Source organism: Lacerta agilis, chromosome 3 (genome assembly GCF_009819535.1).
Source record: "Lacerta agilis isolate rLacAgi1 chromosome 3, rLacAgi1.pri, whole genome shotgun sequence".
Classification (NCBI taxonomy): Eukaryota; Metazoa; Chordata; class Lepidosauria; order Squamata; family Lacertidae; genus Lacerta; species Lacerta agilis.
The window spans coordinates 14,817,457-14,842,710 of NC_046314.1; the positions used below are offsets into that span (position 1 = coordinate 14,817,457).

Sequence of the window (25,254 nt, forward strand, 5' to 3'; positions counted from 1 at the left end):
TTGCCTTTCTAAAGACTTTTTCAATTACTTACTTCAAATTGTGCATTTCCTCCAAGAAAGTGCCTTTCCTCAACCCAAGAAAAGCTGTCTGACACTCAGATTGATGCCACAAATATGTAATGCTTTATTTTTATTGTAACACAGGATATCGTCACTAAAATACTACCATATTCTAGTGAAAACGGTATTGAGCCAGTTGGTAAGGAAGCTCCAGTGACAAATACACATGCAGCATGCAGCAGCCAACTTGTACTGCATATGTGTACTGATGCTTTCAATCCTGACTGACCAATAATAATGGCATAAAGGGATGTTTTAAAAAGCACCCCAGCAGCCTTGAGTGAACATGAATACAGTGGTACCTTGGTTGTCGAACGGCTTGGCTCCCGAACAAATCGGCTCCCAAACACCGCAAAGTGAGTATTCCGATTTGCGAAAGTTTTTTGGAAGCTGAATGTCTTACATGGCTTCCGATTGAGTGCAGGAAGCTCCTGCAGCCAATCGGAAGCCACGCCTTGGTTTTTTAATGTACTCCCAGAACGGATTAAGTTCAACAACCAAGGTACCACTGTAGTTGCACCTGGGTAGAGAAAACAAAAGCTGACAAATGGGAAGATTAGGTTTCACACAACACATATGACAGAGACACTGCACATACTTTTGTGAATCAAGAAAATCTTTAATAAAAAACACAATAAAAAATAAAAATAAATGGAACAGGACGAGCAGTGTCAGATAGTTAGTACTCTTCACAGACTAATACTGATATCAGGGAAGAAACCTTACCCTGTGGTTTGTTTGGAAGTTTTGCTTTAATCATCGACCACAGGAGCAGAGCAACAGTTGGACCCATGATAATGCTAAGCATAGAAAGGATGCTCTAATAAAAGCTTATATGCTTCCTAACTCCCTTAAAGCAGAGGTTTGCTAAGTAGATACTACCCTATTGGGGACCGAAGAGGAAACTAGATGCGTCATACACACGTATCTGTGAAAACAAAGAAGGCAGGAGATTTCCAGAAATAGGTGGCTCCTTGCCGTATGTGCGGGAGTTTCTCAATGAAAGGAAGCACTGCTTCCTTTACTTATTAGTTAGGAGCTTCAGGGAATGTTTAAAATGTTGCTTGGAACAGAAAAGTGCCACTTTCCATTGGAATTTAGAGGAATGTCAGAATCCCCCCCCCCCATTGCTCTTCCTATTCCCTAAGATTATAAAATATGGGATTATGTAGAAGTATGAGGCCAGCGATTGCACTTTGTTGTGTTTTGCAAAACTACATCTATTTAACAAACCATTCCTTTTATATGTCAGTAGACTACTGTATTATCCGCAGAGCTGGGGAGGTGTTTTACCTAAGAATGTAGGTAAATTCATATGTCATCTTAGTCACAAATGTACCCCACTTACTGAATACAATTAGATTACTATTTACAATGGTCAGAATGTGATATATGGGGATGAACGCTGGTGACTGATCCAGAATTCGGCATTTTAATAAACCACAGCTTGTCATTTCATCAGAACCTAACAAACTGTGGCTAAACTATGGTCAGTAATGCAGTGGTGATGCCATCACTGCACTTGCCTTAAGAACCAGATAAAGCCAACCACAAATGGCCCCCCTGATCTGATTCTCCCTCTCTTGGGCACACAGACCCCCCCCCAATACTTTGTGCCTCCTCCATTCATAGTGACAGAATATAGAGAGGATCATAATGGCTATGTCTAAAATATATTTTGTTTTATTTGGCTGCAGTGCATAAATGTGTTTGCTTCCCTTCGGTGGAATTAGTTAATATAAAGCAGAATTAATATAAGCTTGGTTGAGACAGAAATGAGATCTCATATAAATAAGTAGAGATTATTTCCGTTTTAAATGAATTTAAATGAATTGTTGTAAGTAGTAGCAAGGAGAGGGATATGAGAAATGGCCCTTGCCAAGTTCTTTTTATTCAGCACCATTAATCCCTGCTTTCTCGGCATTAAAATGTTATATCCAGCAAGGGCTACGTGAACCTTGCACAGTTAGAAGCTTAAAACAGAGTGATGACACTGTACCTGACTAGCCATTATGGATTGAATTAGCCTTTTATAGAAATGGGGTCTCAAAATTGTCTCTGGTAATACAAACTTTAAATAGGAAGGAGTTTATATAATGGTTCCTGAGGGTTACTTGTGATTATCTGAAGGTAGGATTTTCCCCTCCTCATGCTGCCTTCTGCCTTCCAATATTTTAACAAAATTCAGTACACCCGAAAGGTCACCTAGTTATTTATAGCCTAGCTTAAGCCTACCACGCTCTCTGGAAACATATTACTTCTCCCAACATCAGATTTACTGATTTGGGCTGCAAACCTATACCCAGCTGAATATACTCCAGAAAGCACTCTATAATTTTCCAATTGCCATCCTAAGACTGCATTGGCGAGCCATAAGCAGTAACTGTGACTGTGACGAAGAGAGATTTTCACTGTGTGGGTGCGTGCCCTCTGCTGCTGTCTCCAATATGACTAGTGAAGACTTAATTGGAAGAAGATCAGGCATTTGTTGAGAAATGAATTGCAAAGAAATGTGCTTTGCACCAACCCTCGAAATTTGCAACTGTCCACAATAAACTGATCATTCTGCTTGACTATCATTGAGCTCCTGTTCTACAGCATATTATATTGATTGAAATGGGATGAAGGATGGCACTTTGTGTTGAATGGGGTAGCTGTGCCCCTGAAGGACCAGGTGCGCAGCCTGGGAGTCATTTTGGACTCTCAGCTGTACATGGAAGTTCAGGTCAATTCTGTGTCCAGGGCAGCTGCCTACCAGCTCCATCTGGTACGCAGGCTGAGACCCTACCTGCCTGCAGACTGTCTCGCCAAAGTGGTGCATGCTCTGATTATCTCCTGCTTGGACTACTGCAATGTGCTGTACATGGGGCTACCTTTGAAGGTGACCCGGAAACTGCAACTAATCCGGAATGCAGCAGCTAGACTGGTGACTGGGGGTGGCTGCCGAGACCACATAACACTGGCCCTGAAAGACCTACATTGACTCCCAGTACGTTTCCGGGCAAAATTCAAAGTGTCGGTGCTGACCTTTAAAGCCCTAACCGGCCTCCACCCAGTATACCTGAAGGAGCGTCTCCACCCCCATTGTTCTGACTGGACACTGAGGTCCAGCTCCGAGGGCCTTCTGGTGGTTCCCTCACTGCGAGAAGTGAGGTTGCAGGTAACCAGGGACAGGGCCTTCTTGGTAGTGGCGCCCACCCTGTGGAACGCCCTCCCATCAGATGTCAAGGAAATAAACAACTATCTGGCTTTTAGAAGACATCTGAAGGCAGCCCTGTTTAGGGAAGTTTTTAATGTTTGATGTTTTATTCCAAACAAAATAAAATAGTGCTACTGGAAGGAACTTTTAATTTTATTTTGTTTTGACTCTGTCAGACCAACATGGCTACCTACCTGTAACTGATGTTTTATTGTGTTTTTAGTATTCTGTTGGGAGTCCCTGGAGTGGCAACCCATTTACACACATTCAATATGTGAACAACTATGCATCACATCAAGCCTAGAAGTGACCTGAAAACATCACAAAAAGGGGGCATGGTGGGGTGTTTGGAATATTAGGAATAAGAATAAAGCACAAGTGCAGAGAGAAAGAACTGAGTGTTGACAAGTGTTATGAAAAGAACCAATAGAATCTGAAACGATATAGTGGGTATTCTATATTGGTAACCCCTCCATCTCATACAGAAGAACAAATATTGACTGCAGCTTACATTTAGTGAGGAGGGAGCTTAACTATGAGCCTGGGTTTAGGCAACACATTTAAGCCAAACCTTTGATTAGCACAGTGCGGTGCAGGAGTGGGGGGGGGGGGAGAGACTAGGAAGGAGCAAAGCAGCAGTCCCAGTAAACAGGGCCATTGTGTTTTTTGTCCCCATTTCTGAAATCCAGAGGTCTGAGAATTCTGGATAAGAGCGGGAAAGTGGGTTTACTATTTGAACTAACTGTGTTTGGCTTCCATGTACTTCAGCACCTTGCCTAAATTGCGTCCTCCTTTCAGATAGGAAGCTATCCATTCACCTGCAAGCCTAACGTCCATCACTGTAGAGAATGATAAAACCAAGAATCCTAATAGATGTATCCGGCACCATGAGAGTTAACATACTATTTAAATATTAATGAACTGCTTTGTGAATGCCTCTATTCTTGACAAACTATGCATGGCTCCAAAAGCAGCACTCAGCTACTCCAGAGGCAGGCAAGCTTATGTCATAGCAAGTTCAAATTCCTTTCAAAGCTGCATCCTTTTCTTTTCTTTTCTTTTTCATCCTACTCTCCCCAAATGCCAAGTTTTTGATCAAGGTAGAATATTCCCAATTAGCACGCTGAAACTTTTTGTTGGTAAGGAAGCTCCATTCAGTTGCCATATGTAAATATACGCTCATTTTGTCGCTTAAAAATGTTCTTTTGCAGGCAGCCAAGCTTATGTGCAAGTGAATGCTAATAAGATAGCATTTGTTCATTGATTTGAAGGAAGGAAGGTACTAGCTTGCCCTCGGGCTCACAGTGCCTGTTAAAGTAAGGCTGATAATGGTTATAAAGGCATTCAGTAAGAATTAGAATTGGGGCCTCTGACATTCTCATCAGCAAGGGATGCATCAGTAGGAGTCAGGCTAAGCAATATCTACCTCTGAGCTGCCACGCATTTGCAATGCTGCTGAAAACACAGCAGCAAGCAGTGCACACGGAGGCTTGACATTAATATTAGCAGGCATCCACCGGTGACTTGACTGGAAAAATATCCTTCAATTCTGACAACCTACAATTGTGAGAGAAGCGAAACCATACTTGGCAGGAAAACAAGTCAGCATAGCTGGGGATTAGGACAACGTTGCGTGGTTATTCCCCGCGTGTGACAAACTACCAAGTGAGGAATAGTGGGAAAACATTCAGCGCTCTGCCTAATTAGGAGAAACAAATTCAAGATGCAGTTTTGTTTGTAATTGGAAGGGTTTGGGCGCATGGGGCTGAAAAGTTAGAGCACATATATGTCTACTGCTTGCTGTACACTGGGCAATTAAATGGTGGGATCTGCTTCGGATTGCTTTGACTTGCAACAGGACTTCCGGTTCGCTGCGGAAGAATGGCAACGTGCTCCGCTTCGTCTCCGTGATGGGACAAAGCGGTTTAGGCTGCAGGGACCTTGGGGGGAAGCATCAAGGCTAGGTGCACCCTAAAAAAAAAACAACCCACGTGGCATCAGGCTTCTCTGTGTAGGTTACCATCTTGTGTGGGATACAGGGGCTGCTGAGGCAATTGAAAAAACATCTGTGGTGCTGTTGCGTCATGCAACTGAGCCAAAAGTTATTTCATAAACAGAGCATGCACAACAACTGCTCCATTCTAGGACCAGGCTGAATATTCTCCCCTCCGGCTTCCTGTTTCTTATGCTGTTAAGACTACATCTTCCCCCAAAACAGTGAATCATCTCTGCTGTATACAGATGCTGTTATGCGTAGAAATACAACATGTGTTGGGATGCAACTCAGCTTGCACTGGAGGCTGATGTGCCTGAATGGGACAGAGGACAGAGAGAAAAAAATCTGCAAGTTTCCTAAAAATTTCCTTTCTCACCGAACCTGAGCTGACCTTCTGTCAGCTAGTAGACTCTTAGGGTTGATGGCCTCATTTTCTACTTCTTGATTTTTTATTCTCACTTTGGGGAAGGAGTCATCTTTTGTGACTCTTCTGCTGAGATACAAGAACAAGCGTGGGCCAAGGCATTTCCACCTTACTTAGAGAGAACTAGAGAGCTTTCCTATCAAGCATGTATTTCCTGAAATAAACACAGGTTTATCTAAACTCAGACTCTCAGGGCAAAGTGTGCTCCTCCAACAGGGATTCAGTGCTAAGTTCCAACTGCTGCTGAGTGTTTTAACTCCAGACACCAACAGAATATACCCATGTAGACTTGGGGAGCAGGCCCTGAACTCATATGCTCCTTATTTTTTTCATCTTTCACCACAGAGAAAACCGAATACCAAGCTTGGAAACCCTGCGTTAAGCTACTTAATTATGCAGAATCAGGAGTGATCCCATGTTCATATAAAAGATGAGAAAAATAAGGAACAAAGTGTGTCAACCCCTTCCAATCTCTTCCCTCTTAATGCAATCTTAGAATGGGGGATAAGGATCAAATTCAAAGTGAAGCAATTAATCACCTTTGGGAATGCAGGCAAATTCATTGCTACTTTTAGCAAGTATTTCACTGATCTAACTTTACAATCAGGCAAGTTGTTTCTTATTTCCAGTGTGAAAGGCCACAAGAGGTGCCCAGTTCATCCGTACCTGCAAGATGGCAACACATGGTATAAATTCACTCCGGTATGAATCCCATAGACAAAAAGTTGCCCAAAGCCAACAACCAGTTGGCAGGCATATGGTGTGGGGTCTTTTCAGTGGTGGCCCCATAATCCCTTGATACTTTTAAATGGGCATTAAAGACCCAGTTTTTTCATTGTGGACTTTAAGGCTTAATTATAACCTGGGCTGTAGATATAGCATGGTGATTATTAAAATAATGCAGAGCTTTTATTACTATGTGGCATACGGTATATTGGCTTTCAATACTGTTGTGAAGGAAATGGATCCTTCATATTGTATTGGCTATGTCTGGATACATAGTTTGTTACCTGCTTTGAGAGACATCAATCGCTTGAAAGGTGGTCTATAAGTAATTCATTAACATAACATAAACTATTAGCAAGCAGGAGGGCCATGTCTTCTGGGTCTTTTGCCTTATCTCTTTTTAAAGTGTCTCATTCAGATTTTCTGGTACCTACAGTGTGATCAATAGCAATTTGACAGAGTGCAGAAGAATCAATTTTTTTAAGGTTGTTGTTTTTTAAAAAATGTACCGATTGATTAATGCAAAAGTACAGCATAGTTGAAGATTTTCTATGCCTAGTCACAACAAATTTCTTAACTGCGTCACACCTTGTAAATTTATTCACCATATGGATTTTGCAGTGTTGGATGATTCACACTTATCTGTGGATCTTAGTCAGCATAAGAAGAATACCTGGGAGTAAATACCACTGAATTCAATATGTCTTCCTTCTGCATAGATATATATGTAGGATTGCACTGTTAATACCATTCAGGGAATTGCTTTTCTCCCTTTCTCTCCCCTTCTCTCTCTTTTTAAACTTATCCAGGCAATCGACTAGGTGTCATACTGCATACAGTACTTACAAAAGTAAAAACAGTAACAATAAAAACTGTCACCCAGATATTTAAAAACTATTATTCAGGTTGGTGAAAGAAAATATTTTTTAAAATTGAACTTTTCACTTGGATTTTACTTTCTGAACATTTGCTGTATGCAGAGCTAAAAGCAAGTAGTATAATACCGGTAATATTTGCAATGGAGTCCAGTCCTTTCATGTAATTTAGGGAAGACTTGCCTGGTTCCTTTGTTATATATCTTTAGGTGCCAGGCAAAAACATTCCTCTTCTCCCAGGCCTTTGGATAATCAAACCAGTGTTTTTCAACCACTGTTCCGCGGCACACTAGTGTGCCGCGAGATGTTGCCTGGTGTGCCGTGGGAAAAATTGAAAAATTCAAGAGAATTACTTTATATATAGTCAATATAGGCACAGAGTTAATTTTTTTAACATTTTCTAATGGTGGTGTGCCTCGTGATTTTTTTCATGAGACAAGTGTGCCTTTGCCCAAAAAAGGTTGAAAAACACTGAATTAAACAATCTATGACCTTTTAAACTGTATGGGGAGTATTGTTTTTGTTTGCTACTATGTTATGTATTTGTGTATTTTAAACTGCCCTATGATGCTCGGATGAAGGGTGGTATAGAAATTTAATAAATAATCATAACAATAGAGAATTTAGTGGGACTTAGTTAAGTATATATAGGATTACAGCCATAGAAACTTACTTTGGGGCAACTGAAATTTATTATTTGCCCCGTGAACGAAATCTAAGGTGTGCATGGATTGATTTTCAGCACAATCCTAACCACGTGTACTCAGAAGTAAGTCCTATTGTATTCAGTGGGACTTACTCCCGGGTAAGTGGGTTTAGGACTGCAGATAGCTATTATTGTGCATATGGGAGTTGTTGTTGTTTGTTGGTTATTTGTATCTGTGTGGGATATGGTTAAATGCTTTATTTAAAAAACAGGATGCCCTAGATTCTCAGGAAATCTTTGCAGGATTTATTTTAAAACCTGCCTGGAAGCAATTTTGTGCACTATCCTAGCCGCCTCCTCATACTGCATGGCTGGCTTTGAGTACTGATTTTCTAGAAATATCACCCACCTATGAAGTTTTATGATAATCAAGGCTGTCAGTAATGCAATTGGAAATGGTAATTGAAAGTGGTATCTTGCAAACTGTATTCCGGTATCTCTCATCTCCTAGCGGGGTGGCCCTGAAATGTGCATCTTGTTTGCGTTCCAAGCAGTAGCAATCAAGATTGAAAAGGAGAGAGAGAAAGAGAAAAAAATGGAATGAAAATGCTTGTAAAGGCACTTCTTGTTTTGATCAGATTCTGCTGTTTATGTGGAATGGACTCATTTCTCTGTGGCACACAGTTTTATTGCCCAGCAGGAAAGAAGTGCTTTGGGATAATACCTGTTTCACATGCATGTCAGAATAACAAATGCTTCTGTTTTCCCCTTTCTACACACACACACACACACTGGGCAAGGCAGAATGAGCAAAAGGGAGATTAATATAAATGGAGATCCAGTGTCATGGAAAGCCTGCTGATCTTATGGCCAGTGCTTCTTTTTCTTGCCACCCACAGCAAATGATTTTACCTTTGATTCACTTGCAACTTCTCCGTGTGGCAAGTCCTCACATCACTTCTCATAATGACACTTTGTCATTCATAAAGCAAATATGACTGTCCTGATGGACAAGCAGTCATTCGGGCCAAAAAAATCTAACAGCGTTTCCTTTGTGTGGCTGTTGCTTATTCATTCTGCACTACTGCCAGCATCACAAGCATACCCTCCAACATTTTTCTGACGAAAATAGGGATGTCCTATCTAATTAATAATAATAATAATAATAATAATAATAATAATAATAATATTTATACCCCACCCATCTGACTGGGTTGCCCCATCCACTCTGGGTGGCTTCCAACATATATAAAAAACATACCTGTAATAAAACATAAAAAGTTGGAAAAAACTTACCTATACAGGGCTGCCTTCAGATGTCTTCTAAAGGTTGTATAGTTACTGGCTCGGGGGTCGCATAATTCCATAGCCTCCAACATTTCTCCGATGAAAATAGGGATGTCCTAAGGAAGAACAGGACATTTGGGGATCAAATCTGGGACTGCCCTTGGAAAATAGGGGCACTCAGGTCTGCACAAGACAGAATGCTATATATTTCAGATGCTGAATGCCATTCTGCGTTGGCACCCACCATGCTGTATCATATCCCAACAGCGCAATCCTAACCATATCTACTCAATCCTATTGAATTCAATGGGGCTCCTAGGTAAATGAGGTGAAGATTTCAGCCTTAGTTATTCAGAGGTGTTCCTTTCCTTGAACTATTTTCTAGCACAGTGCCAGTGAAATGCTTGTGCCAGTTCTTGTACCTAAAGAAGCAGAAGCTTCATGTACACAGATGAGCAGCTTCAACGACACCTATTCAGGAGTGGGCCTGCAGCTATGAACCTTCCATCATTAATACATTCGCTTTGTTTGACCTAATTTATAAATGACTTTAAAAGGGGGGTTACAGGTGGGTAGCCATGTTGGTCTGCCATAGTCGAAACAAAATAGAAAATTCTTTTCAGTAGCACCTTAGAGACCAACTGTGTTTGTTATTGGATGAGCTTTCGTGTGCATGCACACTTCTTCAGATGAAGAAGTATGCATGCACACGAAAGCTCATACCAAGAACAAACACAGTTGGTCTCTAAGGTGCTACTGAAAAGAATTTTCTATTTTTAAAAAAAGGGGGGGGGGTCCTGAAGCATAGAATTATTTACATAGAATAATACAAATATTCATAAGGAGAAATCGGTGAAATCAACAGACTTCAAAAAACAAGCAGGCCTAATAAAATCACCAAAATATGATATTTATTTTTTCTTTAGGAATATTTATAGACCGCTTAATCAAATCACACACAGAATTCCCCTTACATACCATCCTTCTGAAAACCCAGGAGGAGGAAAGCTGGAGAGATTTGCAGTCCTTTAGCTGCTCCCCTCAAGAGTCCCCGATGGCAGATGCCATGGAAGAATGGGGGGCAGGTGCACAGGGGAGAGGTGGACTGCAGATGGAGGCACACCTCTGTATGTGCCTTCTTACCCCTCAACCTCTGATATTAATGAAATTGGGGGTATGTGTTCCTTTTGGTGTCCCCACATCCTACTTGATTTTTTTCCTGTTTCTAAGCACAAAATAGGACGCAGGTGGCGCTGTAGTCTAAACCACTGAGCCTCTTGGGCTTGCCGATCAGAAGGTTGGCGGTTCAAATCCTCGCGACGGAATAAGCTCCCGTTGCTCTGTCCCAGCTCCTGCCAACCTAGCAGTTTGAAAGCACGCCCAAAAAGTGCAAGTAGATAAATAGGTACCGCTCCAGCAGGAAGGTAAACGGCGTTTCCGTGCGCTGCTCTGGTTTTGGTGTTCCGTTGCGCCAGAAGCGGCTTAGTCATGCTAGCCACATGACCCGGAAAGCTGTCTATGGACAAACACTGGCTCCCTCAGCCCGTAAAGCGAGATGAGTGCCGCAACTCCAGAGTCGTCTGCGACTGGACTTAACTGTCAGGGGTCCTTTACCTTTTTTATTTAGCACAAAATAATAGGCAAGATAGGATGCCACCGGAGTGGATGCTGCCCGCTGATTATCACAGTAGGTGAACTATGCCAGTCCCTCTCACTCAGTGGTAGCTGGCATACCGGCACTAAGAACAACATATATGTGCAGCACCTCACAACCATTGGCTCTACCTTGCTGCTACCTGGGTCACAAGTGCATGAAGCAGAAGAAAAGTTCATTTGGTTGAAGAGAAGCCAGTCATGCTGACTAGCTAATGGGCAATCTTGAGGCAATGCTTATGAACTTCACATGAGCCTCTTTAGTCCTGACAACATCAGCACGCCTAGATATCCCTGAACAGGAGCGAAATTGGGCAGCCGAGGCGCTTGCCTGTCACATCATGCCAAGTTTGCTTGGTTAACAGGCAGCATCTCAAAGAAATCCACCACAGAACTATGAGGCATCAGCTGACAGGCAGGGATGTGCTGTGGATATTTATCATATATCCCAAACATACGTACGTTAGATATTTGAGGGAGCCTCAGTAGCAAACATCTGAAACCTGACAGCTCTCCCCCACTGCAAGATGGTTATTTTTATAAAGCACTTCTAAGCATTCTTTTCCTGAGCTTTTAAAAATGTATAAAGATACGGAGCACTTTCATATTTTTTTTTATCATTTTCGGTCATGGCCAATTAATAGTTTCATACTAATCAAACCACTTCAGTGGTTTTCACATCACCTAGAGAATTTATGTCACAAAGGTAACTAACAAATATACATATATCTTAAAAACCAATGAAAACTCAGTGGGTGATTTTAAATGTGTGCTTGAACTTGACAGATCCTTCAGAAAATATACAGATGATTCAAGAGTAGAGTGACACAGTTGTATCTGTCAAGTGTGAACGACAGTGATGAGTAAAGTGCTTGGGAAGTTTAGGCCCATTGGTGTCTAACAAATGCCAAGGGAAAACCTCCTTTGCTCTACAGAATTCTCAGGAGAAGTCTTGAAATTTTAACATGCATGCCAAGTTGTCATTCCAGAAGTTCACTGACAGGGAAAGTCTGAACACAAAGATGTTTATATGCAATTTAGCAGGGGGTTGAGAAGAACAACAATAAAAAACCAAGAAGAATGAAAGAATATGTTACAAAAATCACTGCAAGATTTCTATAAAAAAATACATTAAAAAATCAGAGAATTTCAGGATTTTGTTGCTGCTGTCTCAAGTTTATTTCTTGGAAGACTACTAATAATGAGATTCTTTGACTCAAAACCTAGTGCCTTAACTCTGAAGGTGTGTTGTATGGACCAGGGAGTTCTGGTTTCAAATTCCTATGCAGTCATAAAGCTCCCTGGGTGACCTTGGGTAAATCATTCCCACGGCTTCACCTACTTCACAGGGTTGTTACCAAGATAAAATTGGATTGGTGGATGAGAAAGCAGTGTGCACTTCACTGGAGCAAAGGTGTGGGGTGTCTTTTTAATGACAGCACTGTGTCATATATTTTGACTCTGTCCCCACCCCAGAGATGCTCTCCATTGTCTCTTGAGACAGGTGGATGCCAACAACCAACAAAAGCTTGCTGCCATTGAGTTGAGTGACCCTGAGCAATTTTTCAGTCCCACCTGTAGAAAAGATAGATGATTTGTGCTTAAGGTGTTTTGAAATGCTCAGTCCCTGCATCCCCTCTCTCCAAATTCTGCTGATTGCCTAGCAACCAACTGCTTGATTTCTATAGCTCAGCCACAGGGTAGGCATCACAAGCTTTATAGTTGCCACAAAATACGGAAGTGCCATCATGGAAATTAGCTAACAATTGGTCTCTCAGAAATCCTGAATGGTGGAAATCTGAAAGAACAGAGCATAAAACAGAAAGGGTCCCTTTTCCTGTATGTTTCAAATTTAGCAGTGTTGAGAGTTTCAATCAGAGCTTCTCAGCCAGCCTCAAGGCGCCAAAAAATAAAAAATCTTGAGTGCCTGCCATCTACATTTTCCGAAATTTAAATTCTAGTCTCTGTATGAGTGCTCAGTGTGCAGGCTCTCCAAGAGCATCAATTTTAACCCTTGTCCCTTAGAGCAAAGGTTTAAATATGTGATTAGGTGCCCATCCCATACTATATTTTGCAAGGAGGAGATTCTTCAGAAAGGATCAGAGAAAAGAAAGTGAGGCAGCCCAGAGGAAAGTCCATACTGCACCATAGGTTTTAACAGTCCCACTTAACAAAAGAGCACAATCCTGAAACAGCTTTGAAGTACTGTAATTCTTTTTTTAAAAGCCATGCCTCCCTCACTATTGCTTTTCAGAGAAACCTTTGCCCTTTCTTTGAATGGCTACCACTATCGTAACAGCGGCATTCATAAAGCTGTGTTATGACTAGAAAATAATGGACACTCCGTCTGTGAATAATACATTAATCAAATACTCTGCATGTTGTTTTTCTCCCTCTTTGTCATTTCAAAAGGAGCAGGAGAAGAAAAAGGGAAACATACCGCAGAGCCGGTGCAACCCGAAGGTCCTTGTGATACAGAAAACATTTCAAGTAATGACAGTAAGTTTCCAAATAGCTTTGCTGTTGCTATTCAGCAAATGGCACATTCAGACGAGTGAAGGCTGCATTACAGTTCACCCTTTGATGCACAGGTAGAATATGATATCATCAAGTCTTCAAAGGTAGCCTACTAAAAGCTGGGGTTGTGCAAGGGGTTGGCAGCACTAATTGCTAGCCACAAGGAATGCTGCACTGCCATCAGTTACGAAACTGTAATTTCAGTGGGACTTAATGCATGACCAATCAAGCCTAGGATTGTAGCTCTAAACATGCCCATGCCAAGAACTCCACTGCACAGCCGAGAAGCACAGCCGTAGAGGAAACTATGCACAAACAGACAAAAGCATTTCGTGTTTTTGTTCTCTCTTCCCTCCCAGCTCCACAGTCTCCTGGTGCGCTTTGAAAATAAGTCAGCCACTATTAGAGGATAAGGAGTAAAATTAGCAGCGTTTGAATTTAGAGAATGTCATCATTCCTTTCTGTCAACCATATCTCTAAACAGAGTCTCTCTCTCTCTCTCTCTCTCTCTCTCTCTCTCTCTCTCTCTCTCTCTCTCACACACACACACACACACACACACTTCTGTTAGCTCATTCCAAACACCTTTGGGCCGTTTAGTCAGTTTGAGGTTCTGTCTTACAGAGATATGTGCATTATAAATGCTTGTTGTAAACACAGGTGGATTGTCCTTTTGCTGCATGTCATAGGTAGTTTCCAAGCTCATAATATATATATTGGAATAAAACACACCCAGCAGTCTATTCTTGGCTATTATCCCAGTTGAAGAATACTTCTCCTCAGCCCTAACAACACACACACATTTTCCGTGGTGCTGCAGATATCCAAAGCTTGAGCACGGCAACTCAACATGTTAAACCACGTATTTGTCTTACCCAGTTTCTTTTGGCTTAGACGTAACTAAGTTTTCATTTAATTTGAGTAGTTGCATTTTGAGCATGATTCATCTAAATACGTTACAAAAAATACATTTTGGGGGGGGGGAGGGGTGTATTTCAAGCTGCTCCTGAGCATTCCTGGTGACTTGCACAGTTTCTATTGCGCTTCACTGCATTTGGTGTATGCAGACATATTTTACACACAATGCATCAAACTTTGTCATGGTCCTGAAATCTATCTGTATATTTATTGCTTATACACTTCAGAAGTATAGTTGTCTCCTAGGGATCTAAGTCAGTCATTGCAAGCTACACATGGGATGCAGCTCTGAAGAAGGGAAGCATGACCGCAGCAACTCTTTGCTTTTCACATCCTCGGTAGCAAATGTGCCCTTCCAAAGACAAAGCTACCATTTACATGGGTAGCGAGGAAAGTGAAGGCTTTCTCCTGTTCCTCCTCCTCCTCCTCCTCCTCCTCCTCCTTTTTCTATTGTTGCTGAACAGTGGCTGCTGCTATGGTCCCGCTTGCACCCCTCTCCTCCTGGGGCCAATCCTGACACAGGGTTGTGGTTGACTGCAGCAGTGCAGCAAGGAGGAATGGCCACCACCATTAGGGAGTCTGTAGGTCCTCTCTATTAAAATAAGTCCTCTTTATGCTCTCCAGTCTATGATAGCATAAAGAGGGAAATCAGGGGACTTGAGTTGCCCATCAGCAGTTAGCAGGTACACAGGTTAACTGGTCACTGCCTTCTCCACTGTAGGGAGATGCATTGCATTTCTTTTTAAGGAACAGCAATTATTTCTTAAAATGCATCCATACTGTCCTCTCTTTTTTCAGCAATGCCTCCCCCCCCCTTTACATGATGCTCAAGTAGCCATCTGAATACATCTGCCCACTCTGTCCCTGCTTCCATTTTTGTATAACAGTGGCAGGCAGCAAAGGCAAGAAGAAGAATCGGCAGCTGCAAAGGGGCCTCAAGGAGAGCCTCAAAGTATTATTAACCCATTAATTATAATACTTTTTCTATGGAAGAAGTTATTTTCTTTTATTGAAAATACTCCTTGTAGTTAAGATTGGCTGTCCATGGAAAGCTAAGAGATTTCATGAAAGATTACTGCAGTAGCCCTCTTTGTAATAACACTGCAGAAATAAAGGTGCACGTTTCAATTTTGAGTGTATTCTAAGGAGACATTTGTTGCCCTCCGAGGTTGCATCTCCCAAGTATTCTAACTTATACCATAGATTTAGGATTGGGAGAGCACACCTTCCCCTTTTAAATCTGTAGAACAAATAAAAAATGCACGAGTGTGTTCAATCCAAATTAGATATTTCATTAAGGGAAATTTAATAGAACAGCACCATCAAGCAGCAGGCCAGCAGCCGCAGCAAGGTTTCTATGTGAGCTTTCCCTTGATTTAAGTTTGTTGGAACATTTGGCAGGAGGAAAAGTTGGGTTTATTCTGGACTCTGAGGACCACGTTGATGCAGCACTTTTCTAAATATCTATAGTGTGTTCAGTATTATTTAAGCCTTGAACAAAGTCTGTGCACCACTGGTAAAAGGTTTAGTATTGTAGCCACACACATCCTGACAAGTTTGAAAGTTGAATATAGTTCAGGGGTCAGCAAACCTTTTCAGCAGGGGGCCAGTCCACTGTCCCTCAGACCTTGTGGGGGGCCGGACTATATTTTTTTTTGGGGGGGGGGGGAAATCAACAAATTCCTATGCCCCACAAATAACCCAGAGATGCATTTTAAATAAAAGCACACATTCTACTCATGTAAAAACACGCTGATTCCCGGACCGTCCGCAGGCCGCATTGAGAAGGCGATTGGGCCGCATCCGGCCCCTGGGCCTTAGTTTGGGGACCCCTGATATAGATGAACAATTCACAAGCAATTCGACAGACTCTTTGCGGGTGTATTGATATAACAACAGTGAGTCAGAAGCAGTACATACTTCATAGCATATGACCAGCACATTTACATTTTCTTCTTCTTTATTTTTAAACTTTCATTGAGGTGCGCATTTCTTTCAGGCAATTTCAAAACTTTCACACAAGAGCTTTCCAGGGAAACTCCCAGTATCAGCAATGGATGTACCAAAACAGCTTCTTCCAGAGCGTTAGTATAGTACTTTTATAAGGACAAGTTATTAAAGCTTATGAAAGGTCTCATTCAACCTTACAGGAACATATCAGAAGAAAGGCTGTGAAAGTATATTCAGAAGTACTAAAATCTCAGAGACCATATGTTTCTCTTTTCCATTTTACAGTCCATTTACAGTCTTTGGTTCTTTCTAATGGCAAATAACTGTATTATGATAACTGCATTTGTTGCTTTTGGAAAACCACAACAATAGGCATTATGGTGAGGGAGCTGAGGTTTAGGACATTCTATATAAAAGAAGCCTGAACTATAGAAAGGTTAGAACTCAGGTTCCTTTTTTAATTTCGATCCCTTTCTGTTTGATTGGCATATGAGTAGAAACTGCCCACAATACCAAAACAGATAATTGACTGGTGTGACTGCAGAATCAGATTTCAGCCATGTTGTGTTAGTTCAGGTTTGTTTTGGTCTGTGTCTCTCATGGAAGGGGATTTATCCCCATTCCCAGCTATTCAAAATAAGACAGGATCAAACAAAACTATTGTTGATGGAAATGACTAATGTCTTCCTGGACTGCCTTAATAGGAACATTCTCTTGCCCATAATTTCCCTGTCCAGCTAATGATGCACATCTCCAGTTCCCATTGGAAAAGAGATTTGAGTGGAACCTTTCTGTAAGAAAGGTGTATGCAATTTTATTTGAAGGCCAAACCCAGTTTATATCCTTGCCTGGGTATGTATGGCATCCAACTTCTTGATTTATTTATTTTTATTTGGACCATTTATATACTGCTCGTAGTTAAACGAAACTCTTAAGCAGTTTACAACATAGGTTAAAACAGTTACTAGAACCTGTGTTGAAAATCTTTGTCAGCAAAGTGGTTTCCCAGATGCTCCATGAAGTAGCAATACGGGGCATGGACCCAAAGGATAACAAAGCCTTATAAATAGCGCAGAACAAATTCGTCAGGAAAGTGCTCTCGCTCCCCAACGGGACAAAGCTGACGTGACAACAATACAGGCTAGAATTGATTGTTGTTGTTAAGTCGTTCAGTCGTGTCCAACTCTTTGTGACCCCATGGACCAGAGCACGCCAGGCACGCCTATCCTTCACTGCCTCTCGCAGTTTGGCCAAACTCATGTTAGTAGCTTCGAGAACACTGTCCAACCATCTCATCCTCTGTCGTCCCCTTCTCCTTGTGCCCTCCATCTTTCCCAACATCAGGGTCTTTTCTAGGGAGTCTTCTCTTCTCATGAGGTGGCCAAAGTACTGGAGCCTCAACTTCAGGATCTGTCCTTCTAGTGAACACTCAGGGCTGATTTCTTTGAGAATGGATAGGTTTGATCTTCTTGCAGTCCATGGGACTCTCAAAAGTCTCCTCCAGCACCATAATTCAAAAGCATCAATTCTACAGCGATCAGCCTTCTTTATGGTCCAGTTCTCACTTGCGTACATTACTACTGGGAAAACCATAGCTTTAACTATACGGACCTTTGTCGGCAAGGTGATGTCTTTGCTTTTTAAGATGCTGTCTAGGTTTGTCATTGCTTTTCTCCCAAGAAGCAGGCGTCTTCTAATTTCGTGACTGCTGTCACCATCTGCAGTGATCATGGAACCCAAGAAAGTGAAATCTCTCACTGCCTCCATTTCTTCCCCTTCTATTTGCCAGGAGGTGATGGGACCAGTGGCCATGATCTTAGTTTTTTTGATGTTGAGCTTCTTTCACCCTCATTAAAAGGTTCTTTAATTCTTCCTCACTTTCTGTCATCAAGGTAGTATCATCAGCATATCTGAGGTTGTTGATATTTTTTCCAGCAATCTTAATTCCGGCTTGGGATTCATCCAGTCCAGCCTTTCGCATGATGCATTCTGCATATAAGTTAAATAAGCAGGGAGACAATATACAGCCTTGTCGTACTCCTTTCCCAATTTTGAACCAATCAGTTGTTCCATATCCAGTTCTAACTGTAGCTTCTTGTCCCACATAGAGATTTCTCAGGAGACAAATGAGGTGATCTGGCACTCCCATTTCTTTAAGAACTTGCCATAGTTTGCTGTGGTCGACACAGTCAAATGCTTTTGCATTTGAATTGAATAAAATTGATTACCTGTGCCTAAATTATGTGAAAAGACTTCAATCTCTTTCGGAGGAGAGATTCCCCAATATGTCTTACACAGAACGGGAATAGACCAAATGCTGGAAGGCTGGCATCCAACATAGGTTAAAACATCTTAAATACACAGCAAATACCAAAACAAAAAGGAGAGAATTTCTACGTTGTATAAAACTAATTGAAATAGAACATCCTCGTCAGTATCAAAATAAACACTGCCAAATAAAAATCAGCTGCAAAAAATGCAAGGAAAATCCATAGTAAAGGACTAAATTCAAGCAAAATAATTAAAAATGAAAAAGAGCTAAAAAGTATAATTTTCACCTTGCCAAAAAAACAAACTTGATTCTCAGTGAAGCAAAAGAAAATCAACACATTCTTCCCCACCATCGTACATCAATCAAGCATGCCATAAATGAATCAATCCAATTAAAGCCCAGCTCCCTATTCTCTATTTTTTCTGGTCACTGTCAATAATGTGGACAGGCAACACCATTTAAAGCTGCTGCTGCTGCTGCTGCTGCTGTGCTGCTGCTGCTGCTGTGCCTGGGAACTTCAAGACCAGATTATTGCAATGCACTCTGCGTGGGGCTGGCCTTGAAGGAAACTTGCAACTGGTCCAAAATGCAGTCGTCACATTGCTGACTGGGGTTCCATTTGGAAACCCAGTTCCAAATTAAAAGAGTTGCATGGCCGAATTCAAACACATTAGTGTTTAAAAAGCCCTAAATGGCTTAGGCTGCAATTGTTTGAAAGTTCGCCTCTTTCTGTTCTCATCCTGAAGCAAAGTTCTTAACCTGAGGTACTATTTCCAGGTTAGCGGAGTCTGTAACCTGAAACATCTGTAACTTGAGGTACCACTGTTCAGGGGTCAGCAAACTTTTTCAGCAGGGGGCCAGTCCACTGTCCCTCAGACCTTGTGGGAGGCCGGAATATATTTTGAAAAAATAAATACAAAATGAACAAATTCCTATACCCCACAAATAACCCAGAGATGCATTTTAAATAAAACGACACATTCTACTCATGTAAAAACACGCTGATTCCCAGACCGTCTGCGGGCCAGATTTAGGAGGTGATTGGGCCGGATCCGGCCCCCGGGCCTTAGTTTGCCTACCCATGATATATACCATAGTTTTCTGTGTATATGACTATATTTTTTCCTAAATTTAAAATAAAGGGTCGTCTTATACACGGATAGTGCGTAGTGCATTTTCTTAATTTTGAGTCCCAGAAAATAGGGGGTGTCTTATACACAGAAAAATATAGGACCTACCCTATTCTTGTGGCTGTAATTTGTTTTTAAAATTATATTTTAATTGTATTAAAATTGCTGTAACCCACTGTGAGATATTATGGATTAAGGAATAATAATAACAGCATGTCTTGAGCGCCTGTGCAAATTATTCTGCATTGAGTAGCAGCTCAGAGAATCATCCCTGTGTAGAGCTCTGTGGCCTCTGTCTCAGAGTATTTCTTTAGTAGTCAGACGATGAAGGAGATCATGAAGAATAAAGGAAATAAAGTGGGAAGCATACTTGCTGCCTGGACCTGCATTATATAGCATTTGACAGCAGTGCTTGATAAATACTGTTTTGCCTATCAGGTCCTGCTGTGATGCAGCTATTGGAGTCTCCCAATCTTGTGAGATTGGAAACGAAAACATTGCAACATCTGAATATTCTTCATGTAAAAATTGCACCAAATAACATTAGTGGTAATATCAAGGGTGGTATTTCAAATTGGGGTTGGAGGGTGCCAGATTCACAGCAATTATAGCAACATTCCTATTGAAAGAAAGTGGAATTGGGCTTTGAGGTATGGAACTTCTCATAGAAGTGCTAGCAGTTCAGATGAATTTGTATTACATATTGATGTTTGGAAATGTACTTATGCAATGGTTTGCTCTGAAAATAAGGATATAGTTTAGTTACTAAGCTTAAATACTAGTGCTGTTAAAAATGTGCAGAAGTATAATCCTACTACTTTATTTGTAGTTGAAATGAACAGTCAGGTTGAAGACATAGACGAACCTACAGAATCCCAGACAGACAATTAATTTGTAGGTAAGTCAATTCACTTTTCTTTTCTGTCATTATTTTTTCTTTTCATTAGCTGGTTCATGTATGATTCATGTATAGTATTTCTACAAGTTTTGTGCCTGTAGGAGCCAATGGTGTAAGAAAAACAAAAGAAAAAGAGCATGAATCACACTTACACTCCAGAATTCTAAAATTTGGGAGATTGTATATTTGCCAATCACACATTCAGTCCCAGCTGTCAAGGGCTGAAGATTTGTATGGGCAACAGAACTCCGTATCTGAGTAAATAACTGGTGTGAACCAAACTTTCCAGCTGCAACGATTCTCATGTTTGCAGAGAATTGGGGGGGGGGCGGAAGAGCTGCCACTATTTCAGACACAGCTGCTAGTCGTTTCCGAGTCATGCCAGATTCACCTTCCATTTATCTATGTGATGAAGAAAATAATGCTTTTTCTGAATTGGCCATGACATCACTTTACATGCAGGGGGGGGGGGAGAGAAAGATTATGCTACAGTAGATATGCCACTACTGTGTCTGATCTTTATATCCTACCCATGAAAATGAGTGATCATCTCTCTATATATTACTGTATATACAGAAATGTAAAGGAAAGGGGGCTAAAGTGGTCTATGATTAACCATGAAATCCTACACATGTCCTCTCAGAAGACATTCAGTTTAATAGGACGTATTTCGAGTTAAGCGTGCTAGAATTACAGCAATATGACCTACATACAATTTTTTTAAAGAAATATTGAAAATGGAAATTAGTTGTCAAATAAATCCAGTAACAGTGTTCTGGATAACACCCCAAGAGAGGATGTATTCTGTGGTCACCAAGGTGGGACCCATGGGCACAGATGTGCCCAGGGAGACATTTGCTTGAACCCACAGGATTTCTTCCACCTGCTTCTTGCTCAGTTTACTCTTGAAAGAAGCATTCTATTGTTGCCAACAGAATGGGTTGTGTTGTGTGTTGTGCCTGTGTCTGTCTCCTCGGTTGACATGCCCACCAGCCCCAAAAGCTTGGCAACCCCCTATATGTGTATATTTTATTTATTTGTATTCCACCCTTCATCTGAAGATCACAGGGAAGTTCACAACGTGTGTGTGTGTTAGACCAACAAAACACCAGCAAAAGCAATGTGAACAATTAAGAAAGTTGACCGTTTAAAAGCTGGAACTCTCACATTCCAGCACTTCTCAGGTGTATGCCATTGCCATTTTAAGAGAACAAGGGAGATGTTCATGGTGAATTCTGGCACCTCTTCTAGAAAAATAGCACTGCAGAATGAGCATGTTGAATTACAGTTTAGGAAGATGATAAGCAATACATACTGGTTAGAATTAATCTTTTCATTAGACTGGCTTTTGAACTGTCCTGCTTTATATTAAAATCAAAAAACCCGAAATGATGTGCCCATTCAGAGTTTGGTTACAGAATAAATAAAATAATAATAATAATAATTACTCACAAATATTGGCACACACATGTCAGCTGGATTCCTAGATAGAAAAAACAACAACCTGTGGCTTGCTGAAATAAGACAAATTCCTGTCACACCCTAATTATAAAATGCAGTTTTGAGATCACAAGAGAGAGAGAGAGAGAGAAACAAATCCATTTCTACCATTCTTTTGTAATGCTTGTTACAAGATACCAATATCATATAGACCGTGATGTGTTATTTACACCTATAATGGGATTTTGTGTATCTCAAAACCAAATATAGAAGCTTTGTAACAGTGGCAGTTCTGTCACAGAGGTTTTCAAAGCGCCTTATTACTATGTGTACCTTTTTGTCCTTGTCAGTATATTGACAATATACTGCAGTGCTGCAGATGGGAGAGAGAAATAGAGCCCTGCTAAAGCCTTCGTTTAAAAAGTTGTCAGGCAAAAAGGCCACACACAGCATAACTATTAAAATGCTACATTGAAATTCTTCTTTTCTGTTTCACCATCTAATTCATTTTCATTCTCTCTCTCAGCATTTATATACTAAAAATAAAGCTATCAAGTGCTTGCCATTTTAGAAATAGTTTGAAAGGCTATGACCTCCATTGAGCAGAAAAATATAACTAGTTTCTATAAATTGCTTTCATCTAAATGGAAAGACACTTTTTTCACCAAGTAGTGAATTGAATTATTTATTTTTTCCACAAATATATGCATTAGGAGATATCGGGTGGAATTAACAAGCAAAAAAGAAAGTTATTTGCCAATTCCATTGAATCTTTGTATGTTTCATTCTCGGGGAAATACAAATATCTGATTTGCAGAAGGTGGGAGCAATCATTCAAAACTTAACCTACTCTTGTACTGCAATACCTCATGTATTAGCCATGGTTAGGTAGAATTGACCAGGGTTGCAGAGACTGCAACCACAATTCATTTATTTTTATATTGTAAGTGAAAATTTGTTTACAGTGCATATAGGCTAAGAAATAAGTCTCACTGAGTTTAATAGGAACTATGTTCACATAGGATTGCTGTCTTAAAGTCTCCACTAGAAGGTCGGGCAACTTGTGCACATGTATAAATACAGATATTTTAAATAAATTTTATTCAAAACAAATGAAAGAATGGACAAAAAGTACAGATATTCCTATCTTGGTTTAATAAGCTGAGGTACGAATGGCCACACAAACAGGTTCTTCCCTCCTCTCCTCATGTGAGCCACACAAAAAAGCCAGAAAGCCTTCTAACTGTAGTTTAACACTGAAGTTATTACCAGCCGTGGTTTGAAGTTGGCTTAATATTCTTGTTTGTTCTGAGGCCCTGAACCACAGTTCCCCAGTTTGGTTGAAACAGGAAACTATACTTAAGAGACAGGGCATCACAAGGGTGCTGTCTGTTCAGTCGAAGGGCTCATTCATACTTTGGCATCTTAAGAAGAGATAGGATCATCTGAATGTGGCCAATATCTAAGTAGTGAAAAGATAATATACATGTAACAAGAAATTGAGGGAATGAAGAACATGGATAAAATATTTGAGAAACTCATGCATAGTGTAGTGAGTGAAGAGATGGAAGATAGGATAAAATAATACTTAACCAATCATGAAGCAGTATAATTACTTACTTACAATAAAAGATAACATAGCAAAGAAGCCTGGAGGAGGGGAGAGAGAGATGAATCCAGCCAGGTATGCCCGCATATGCAGAGAAAAAGCTCAACAAGACGGGGGAAACTTCAGAACAAATAATCCCTTTCACTGCAGACCTTTTACAGAGTCTAGTGTTATCACCTTGTCTGATCAAAAAGCTTTTGTCATCTGCACTAAAGAAACTATAAGGAATCACTAATTGGATAAGCCATTTTTAAAAAATATATCTCTAATTAATATTTATATCATTATGTGATGTTTCTCAGAGTCCTTCCACTTTTATCCGCAGAAGCTTTTAAAAATAGTAAGTAGGCAAAAGATTAGAACTTTTGTGAATGCTAGAAACACACGTTCTAAGCACATGAGATCGCACTCTTCCTTTCAGTTCCCACAAAGCTAATCAAAAAAGGAAGCATAAGCTTTATGATGCACCACGAAGATAATTCAAGGTGATTCAAAATTAATAACTGATGCTAATAATGCTTTGGATGCAAGCTCACCATTTAATTACTCTGTGATAATCAGTTTCTAACATCCTCATAATTAAGTGCAATAGTTCATGGTAATGCTGGTGGTTAAAAATATGGATGTCACAAAGGACGGCAAATATTGCATTTGTAATATGCATCTACTAGCTCACTGCCATACTCATTTCACTGTGAGACAAGCATCTCAACCCACAAAAACGGTGCAGCCCGATTACAATTACAGAGCATTTTGAGTCTTTGTCCCACTGATGCACCGGTGTGACCAGCATTCACAAGAAAAATGGCTGCTGTTGGTGCATGCTTTGGACTTTTTTTAAGTCCTTACTTGGACTTACTGCTTATTGAGTATCCATTCTGATTTGTTTGCACCAAGTTTGCGGAGAGGTGAGAAAATGTTCCGGTAACTTCCTCACAAATAGCATACAAACTGAAAACTGTATGGAAAAAGCTCATGCCCCAGTTCCAAAATTAGAAATCCTTAAATTAAGCCGGAGAGTTTGATGGTGCACAATGCAGGCCAGAGCCAAACCACCAAAAAGAAGGGTCCAGGAGGCAGCTGCGCTCCTCAGTATTTCCTCCACATATTTGCAAAGCCAGGACTACTAAAATGTAATGTCAGAAGTAGCCTTCCGAAAACACGGGTAAAAGTACGTCGTCGGTGCTCCCGTAGAGTTCTGTGACATTTCAGTAATTGGATGATGAGTTGCTTTCTTTCCATTTCTATCTCCGCAGACGACCATGATGAGAGAAGAGGGGAAGAGGAGAGTGGAACAAGAACTGCAGTCACTGGTGCACTACTGTATATGACAACTTTATGACTAGCAGGCAACAGCACACCACGGAGAGAGCGGGGTGGGGGTGGGGGACTAAGGACAAGGATCCTTTACATTCGCTTCTCTTCTTTGTTTCGTTTTGTTCAGTACACAACATGAAGCTTCTCTACTTTGGTTACAATGTCCTGGTTCAATCTTCTTTGCTTCGACCCTGTATGTTTTTCACCTTCTTTTGAAAATCTAAGCCCCTCTGCAGAATATGTGTGTGTGTGCGCACGCACACCCTAAATATTATTTCTTAGCTCTAATACCTCTTCAAGGCAACATGTGCGAATGACCTTTAAACGTTGTTAGAAA

The 25,254-nt window shown here is 40.8% G+C and overlaps 1 protein-coding gene across 2 annotated transcripts in view; it reads left to right on the plus strand.

Annotated features, from left to right (window-relative positions):
* The window catches only part of LOC117043333 (ADP-ribose glycohydrolase MACROD2-like), a 125,044-nt gene extending 100,120 nt beyond the window's left edge, over positions 1-24,924 (plus strand). For both annotated transcript variants that reach the window (XM_033142882.1, XM_033142883.1), the window contains 3 exons: positions 13,279-13,365; positions 20,483-20,551; positions 24,857-24,924. In XM_033142882.1, the coding sequence (XP_032998773.1) occupies positions 13,279-13,365; positions 20,483-20,544 (149 nt within the window). In that variant the 3' untranslated portion in view covers positions 20,545-20,551; positions 24,857-24,924. The remainder of the gene's footprint in view (positions 1-13,278; positions 13,366-20,482; positions 20,552-24,856) is intronic.
* Positions 24,925-25,254: the final 330 nt, after the last annotated feature.